This window comes from Macrobrachium rosenbergii, chromosome 26 (genome assembly GCF_040412425.1).
Source record: "Macrobrachium rosenbergii isolate ZJJX-2024 chromosome 26, ASM4041242v1, whole genome shotgun sequence".
Classification (NCBI taxonomy): domain Eukaryota; kingdom Metazoa; phylum Arthropoda; class Malacostraca; order Decapoda; family Palaemonidae; genus Macrobrachium; species Macrobrachium rosenbergii.
The window spans coordinates 161,008-168,860 of NC_089766.1; the positions used below are offsets into that span (position 1 = coordinate 161,008).

Consider the following 7,853-nt stretch of genomic DNA (forward strand, 5'->3'; position numbering starts at 1 on the left):
AAGTGGACTTCCAAGAAACATGAAAATGTGCCTCAATGACTGTCATGATGAATGGCCCTATTATGAAGTCATTGCAAGTGGGGCCTTTGAAAGACTCTCTCTCTCTCTCTCTCTCTCTCTCTCTCTCTCTCTCTCTCTCTCTCTCTCTCTCTCTCTCTCTCTCTCTTTCATGCACACAAACATTTTCTCTCTCTCTCACACACAAACATTCTCTCTCTCTCTCTCTCTCTCTCTCTCTCTCTCTCTCTCTCTCTCTCTCACAAACATTTTTTTCCTCTCATGCACAAACATTTTCTCTCTCTCTTTCTCACAAGCATACACATTCTCTCTCTCTCTCTCTCTCTCTCTCTCTCTCTCTCTCTCTCTCTCTCTCACACAAATACATATACATTCATTCTCTCTCTCTCTCTCTCAAAACATTTTTTCCTCTCTCTCTCTCTCTCTCTCTCTCTCTCTCTCTCTCTCTCACACACAAACATTTTCTCTCTCTATCTCTCTCTCTCACACACAAACATTTGCACTCTCATTTCTCTCTCTCTCTCTCTCTCTCTCTCTCTCTCTCTCTCTCTCTCTCTCTCTCTCTGATGCTCCAAGTGTACCAAAGTGCACTAGCACCCCCAAACACTCAGGTGAAGCACATATCGTAGCTATTTGCTAACTTCTACAGATATTCACTTCAAAATGGTAAAAATATCTCAAATATATCCGTAGAATGAAATATCATCACTTTAAGTCATCCAGAATAACAAAGGGAATAAAGAACAGCCAAGAACAAGCGTTCCTGAAGAACAGAAACAAGAACATGCATTCCTGAAGAACACAGAACAAAACTGAACATCAAAACACTTAGGACAATCACTTTAAATCATCCATAATAACGAAGGGAATAAAGAACAGTCAAGAACAAGCGTTGCTGAAGAACAGAATCAAGGAAAAACATCCCTGAAGAACACAGAACACAACTGAACACCAGAAATGTTCAGGAGACCTTTCGACGAAAGAGTACCATATTTGTTATTATTATTCACTTGCCCATACCATACTCACTGTCCTTGAACGTAGTAATGGGTACGCCAAATGCCCCCGAGAGAGAGAGAGAGAGAGAGAGAGAGACCTCAACTGCCCTGGGTACGGAAATGACTGGATGTATGGTATGAAATCCGAGCTGGGGACAACCTACCGGATTTATAGTACGAAGTACGGACCTTGGCACGCTTATGCCCCATACCCTATCATGGTTACCTCGAGTGGTAAGATTGGATAAGTGTATTGTAATGCACAAACGGTTCGTTACAATTATATAATTATTATTATTATTCAGGGGATGAACCCTATTCATATGGAACAATCCCACCACAGGGGCCACTGACTTGAAATTCAAGCTTCCAAAGAATTATTATTATTATTATTATTATTATTATTATTATTATTATTATTATTATTATTATTATTATTATTATTATTATTCAGAAGATGAACCCTATTTCTATTTCTATGGAACTGCATTTATGGCAACGAAAAATATACAACACACAGATTACCCACTGCACAAAAATGCCCCAAGACTAATGACAATTGCAGTATAGTTTATCATTTTTTGTTAAAAACTAATTTCCATTAAAAAATAGTTACTACAATAGCACTCTCACCATTATTAATGACAATTTTCAACAGACGCTATCAGGGTCTGAAACAAGAGGCAGTGTGTCCCAGTGGAGATCTGAAGCTCACTGGATTAAAATGCAGTTGTGTTAGAATGAGTTATATACGTCCAGTGGTTTAGAATGAGTTGTAAAAGTTGCAAGAACTATCTTGCAAGATAAAGAACAAATCAGTTGATTGAGAAAGATGCAGATGTCTTAGAATGATCTGTACAACTTCCACTGGCCTAGAATGAGTTGCACAAGTTGCAAGAACTCTCTTGCAAGATAAAGAACAAATTAGTTGATGACAGATGTTACGTGCTACTTAAAAAGAAATAGACAACTCCCAAAATGATTCTAGAGTGCATGGCATAGGACTTAAACCACCGACTTCACCTACAAAGAGAGAGAATGCGCAAAATTGACGTGTGACCGTCTCGACGCCATCTTGATAAGAGGCTGTTGCACCAAGGAGTTATTTGCAGGCTCTGTTATGAAGGGGCGTTCTCTTCTCTGAAAACCCAGAGATCATAGAGGACCCGGGCTTAGGCTGGGGTAAAAATACTGTCTTGACTTTGTATTATTATTATTATTATTATTATTATTATTATTATTATTATTATTATTATTATTATTATTATTATTATTATTCAGAAGATAAATCCCTATTCATATGGACAAGCCCACAACAGGGGCCACTGACTAGAAATTCAAGCTTCCAAAGAATATGGTGTTAATTTGAAAGAAGTAACGGATGACAACAGGAATCACAGCAAGAAGAGATATCAGATATCATAAAAGAAAAAATAAATGAACAAATCAATAAATAAACTGATAAAAATGTAAGTAAATTATCAAAATACAAGGTCAATTGCTTTAGGGTAGCAATGTATTTTTGGGTAAAAATAGCACTGATGATAACTGTAATAACATCAGCACTGGATCTCACAATGTTGACACGTATGTCTCAGCAACATTCACGTGACAACTCTCTCTCTCTCTCTCTCTCTCTCTCTCTCTCTCTCTCTCTCTCTCTCTCTCTCTCTCTCTCTGTTCCTGTTATAGAGTTGTCACAAACCTCTCCATACGTACCCCCATCAAACACATCTCTCTATATCTCACTCTCTTTCTCCTTCTACAGTGACATGCCACGTGGTCTATGGCCTTAGGACCTGTTTCTCCCTCACTGCCCCGTGGGTCAACACGTCGCGTCCGGTCATCAAAGCCCCCATGGCCCCGGAGGAAATTGGGACAACGTTTTCCCTCTACACGAGAGCCAACGCTACGTTCCCAGCTGTGAGTATTAATATCAGCTTTGTATATTCACTCTCCAGTTATGATTTTGTGTTATGTAAAAATTCAGTTCAAGTTCAATCGGTGGATAAGCTCTTTAAGTTAGCTGTGACCTAATTTGACCCCATTTGTCAAAACTGATAATTTCCCATATCCTCTATAGCATGTCAGTTATTTTTACTTTTCAAAAAATTAAAATCTTCACTAATTACAAAATCCTACTCATTAGCTATGACATTACCTGACCTTTATTGACCTATTTCCACCTTTTCTCCAAGTTTATCAGTTGCATCTACTAATTTTAAGACTAAAATATGTCCTCCATTACCTAAATAAACTCAGTACCTACCAAACTTCACAAATCAGAAATAAAAAACATCACCACACTGGCTCTGAGCTAACCTGAAATCACGAACCACATGACCTGATCTCCGCTCTCCGCATTTCCTTGCAGCCCATCAACCCAGGTGACCTGAAAACCATCATGGGAGCTCCGTTCGTACCTGAGAAGCCTTTTAAAGTCATCACTCATGGTTACCAGTCACATGGCACAACTGAATGGATGAAGGTAAGCACACAGCACAGTTGTGTAACTTCTGCTTGGTTTTGTAAGACACGAGTAAGTCCATACGAGTGGTACGCTTGAGTACAGAATGATATATTGATGTTTTGAAGTCTACATGTCAAATTTGATACATAATTCCTCTTAGTTCATGTCTACAGAATGGGGTTAATTAGTAGAAATTCTTAGATAACTCAAGCTCAGTCTGATTCACTATAGGTCTAGCCTCATCGCAGTCACTTTCAGTTTCTCAAGGGGCTGATAAACTTGAGGATTTTGGCACCTGCTCTAACTTGACCAAAAGAAATAACTAGCCATATTGATCCCTCAATTACTTGATATACAATGCACTAACACCCTGCATTTTGTTCCACAGACGCTGATTGGTGAGCTCCTTCGGAACGAAGACCAGAATGTCATTGTGGTGGACTGGTCAGTAGGAGCCCGGCCGCCGTACACCCAAGCGGTTGCCAACATACGCATGGTTGGGGCACAAGTGGCTCATCTCCTTTATACTCTCAATGTAAGTAATGGTGTACAAGTCATCAGCATCCGAATAAGTTCAATAAATTATGAATTGGTATGTCTCCTTGGTAAAACAGTGTCAGTGTCTTTAATAGTTTTTGCTTACTTTGCGGTCAAATATTGGCCAAGACGGACGTACCAATTGCCTTGAAGTGATTTGACTATAATTAATCACAACCTTATTCTTAAATGCGCATAAAACATGGATAATCATCAGTGAACAGTCTGGGATCCTCATAAATCAGCTAGCTCTGTGGTTAGACCTATAGGTCCCAAACTTGTTCACATCCATATCAAATTGCCCTTAGAATCCATCGTCACTGCTGTAAGATCACATTAGCTTTATACCAGCATCTTGCCCTGCAAATCACCCCTCTGTTCGTGGACAACACTTCAACAAACTCTGACCTTCTTTCCACAGAGGTATGCAGACATTCCCATCACAGACTTTCACCTGATTGGCCACAGCTTGGGAGCTCACCTGTGCGGGCATGCAGGAACTCACTTGAGGGATTCCTACGGCCTCCTTCTGCCCAGGATCACCGGCCTCGACCCTGCGGAGCCCTACTTCAACGACACCCACGTCATCACCCGCCTTGACCCTTCGGATGCTCTCTTTGTGGATGTCATTCACACGGATGACTCGCCCATTCTTGGCTTCCCTCTGAGTGAGTATGGGTCTTTGGTGGTCACAGTCTAGCATGTGGATCTGCCCCTCTATTTTCTCTTCTTCCTTCCTTACTTGCTGGATTTGTGGTCCCTCACACTCAGCCAGGGAAATGAGTCTGCCATCTAAACTTAAACAGTAAAAGCTAATTCAAAATCAACTAAACACTATCAAGAGGATAGTCTATCAAACAACCACTCTAACTAAAACAATTCATCACAAAAGCCATCTCAACCATTACATCACTTAAAACAACCCAAAGCTAAATAAAAACCACCAAAGCTGACTACTGTCAAATCCTAATCTTCATTTATCTATTTTCACAGGCATTGGCATGACCCACTCCATAGGCGACCTCGATTTCTATCCAAATGGTGGGCATAACCAACCTGGATGCAATGGTGAGTATTTTACGTCACATTCTGTTTGCACCACATTCCTTGTAATACGTCCAAAATTATTATTTCATTTTTAAACTGGTCAAATGTTATCTTGCATAGGAAATAACAGAAACAATTCTCTTCCCTCTTTCGCCTGTACCACATAATACAAGCTATTTATGGACTGGAAAGCCTATAAATGTTTTACTTATTTCCAACAGGTGACATCAACTGCCAACACAAGAGAGCTATCAACTTCTTCACCGAATCCATCCGGCAGTCTTGTCCCCTTATAGGAGTCGTCTGCAATTCTTACCAAGAGTTCATTGATGTAAGTATTATCAGTTTCTCTTAATCAAACATTGATATGTCATTCTGGACACCAAGACAAACTAAATGGCCGTGTTTATGTAAATCATTTCACTATTATAACTTGTCTTGTCTTTGCTCAACAGGGAGAGTGCTGGGGATGCGCAAATGACAACTGCGCCCACATGGGACTCAGGGCTACTAGACTAGAGCAGCCCTCTCTTACCAAACTCTTCCTGATGACTACTGAACGTAGCCCCTTCTGTGGTGAGTATGCTGGGCAGGGAGCCAACTTACTTATAGTAGAATCAGTATGTAAATGTGAGATAATGTATCTTTCAAGTGGACCTAATGCTTTGTCCAGAATGGGACACAGGCCTCAATGAGTGAACAGCAGTCATGGCTACTCTTTGTAGCCTTCTGTAAGCTCTAGAATGTTTCATTTTATACCCAGTTCATATTGCTGACCCTACCAGCTAAACCACCTTTCCATCGCAGGCTACCACTACCGCATAAGCATCGAAGTGAGCAACTCAACAGAGGCCAGAGAACATGATGGTGAATTTGCCATCATCCAACTGAAGCTGACTGGAAACAAGGACAGATCAGAGCCAATGAGGCTCTCAGAGAAGTGAGTGGAGTGTTGGTTCTTGAGTTTCCACCATTAAAATTGCAGGAGTTATGTTTCTCAGTTTATAAATTGCTAAGTGTTTCATATCTATTTTGCCACAAGGCAAAAATTAGCTCAAGACTTTTACCTATTCAAGCCAAAAAAAAAAGACAAAACTAACCTCACTATTCTGTTAAACCAGGTCACTCTACTACGAAGCCGGGTCGATCCACCGCCGTGTCATCCTGACCTATGACCTAGGTGACCTCAAGACGATGGGCGTGACCTTCATCTACCCTGGGTCAATTCTCAACATTATGTCTTGGAGGTTGAAGAAGCCAACACTTTTCCTCAAATCTATCACGGTGGAACCTCTGGGGAAAGACATTAAGTGAGTATGACGTATGTTTTATACAATTTTATATAAAATACATGAAATACATCTATAGATACACGAGTATCAGCAAGGTAAAGTCAATATTTATGCATTTTGACAACTATTTTAGATATGTATACACAGACACAAACTAAGAAACAACATCTCTTTAAATATTCTTAAGATCAGAACAGCATTTCTTTAGCTATTTCTAAAATCAGAACAGCAGTTCTTTGGCTAATCTTAAAATGAGAACAGCATTTCTCTGTCTATTTCTAAAATCAAAACAGCATCTATTTGACCAATCTATGACAATCTGTCTCACAAATCTCATTCCCCTCCTTCAGGTGGAGATACTGCTTCAAGGAGACCCAGCAGCATCCAAACAGAGAGTACGCCTTGAGCAGCAGCGACAAATGCTGAGGTGTAAACCTCCAGCATATATCAGAATAGATACAGTAGTCCCCTCACTCCTTGGCTGTGTACATATGAAGACCATCGCTCTCCGTCATGAATTTGCGCCTCTTGAAGCAACTGTGAAGACTATCTCCTGAGATTATCTGATGCTCTCACGGACCAATCTGCTATGTGCCATTCTGCCGTTATGCGAACGTGGACTGAAATGATCTATAAGTCTGCTCTTTTGTAAAGCGAACAAGAAGATTATCCCCTGAGATTATTGTGTGCTCTCACGGGGACATTCTTCCGTTACGCACATGCGAACTGAGATAATCTCTGAGTCCGCTCTTCTGCTACACGAAAGCGAATGTTATCTCCCGAGATCATCTTGTGCTCTCAAGAGGCCATTCTTCTGTTACGCAAGTGCGTACGAAGTTCATCTCCAAAATTATGGGTATATGCGCTGTCATCGTCATTTCTCCCCCGCTGTGTAAATACGTCACGTCACACCACAATTCTCTCTGTCAGTTTTCACTATCATCAGCACCATAAACATCACCAATTTACTATCTGTAATAAATCTCTCCAGTGTGCATATGTATATATATTCACAATCAACATGTATAAAGTGAAATTATACATATTTTAATTATTGAACAAATGTAAGACTATTTCAGTCTGCTATCTCATTTAGGTTAAGAGAAGCTTTGTGTATTTGAAACTTTTTCAAATGTATTTTTTATAATGTTAATAAAACATTACAAATGATCCCTGCTTCTGAATTACCTCTGTCAAGTGGCTGTTATGTCTCTGTTATTGCTGTTAATCTCTTGTTAAACTCCTCCTTGTCATTTTAATCTTGGATTTCTCAGGTTAAATTTCTATACTAGTTAACACAGGTTAGATAACCAGTGTTAAGTTTGTATGCAACTATTTAACACTGGGCTAAATATGTTAATTCATCTTGTTAAATCTTGCTAATCCTCGTAAAATTCTTCCTTAAATTTAACAAAATCCATTGTTATTCCTGTTAATTGCGAATCTATCTTGTTAAATCAGTTATGTTTGTATACAAATATTTAAAACTGG

At 39.7% G+C, this 7,853-nt stretch overlaps 1 protein-coding gene across 1 annotated transcript in view; it reads left to right on the forward strand.

The window, feature by feature from the left end:
- Positions 1 to 7,532, forward strand: part of LOC136852869 (pancreatic lipase-related protein 2-like) — an 11,604-nt gene extending 4,072 nt beyond the window's left edge. Inside the window, exons 3-12 of the mRNA XM_067127773.1 lie at positions 2,785 to 2,939; positions 3,391 to 3,504; positions 3,875 to 4,021; positions 4,445 to 4,691; positions 5,017 to 5,091; positions 5,292 to 5,401; positions 5,526 to 5,646; positions 5,878 to 6,010; positions 6,192 to 6,380; positions 6,713 to 7,532. Of these exons, the coding sequence (XP_066983874.1) occupies positions 2,785 to 2,939; positions 3,391 to 3,504; positions 3,875 to 4,021; positions 4,445 to 4,691; positions 5,017 to 5,091; positions 5,292 to 5,401; positions 5,526 to 5,646; positions 5,878 to 6,010; positions 6,192 to 6,380; positions 6,713 to 6,788 (1,367 nt within the window). The 3' untranslated portion in view covers positions 6,789 to 7,532. The remainder of the gene's footprint in view (positions 1 to 2,784; positions 2,940 to 3,390; positions 3,505 to 3,874; positions 4,022 to 4,444; positions 4,692 to 5,016; positions 5,092 to 5,291; positions 5,402 to 5,525; positions 5,647 to 5,877; positions 6,011 to 6,191; positions 6,381 to 6,712) is intronic.
- Positions 7,533 to 7,853: the final 321 nt, after the last annotated feature.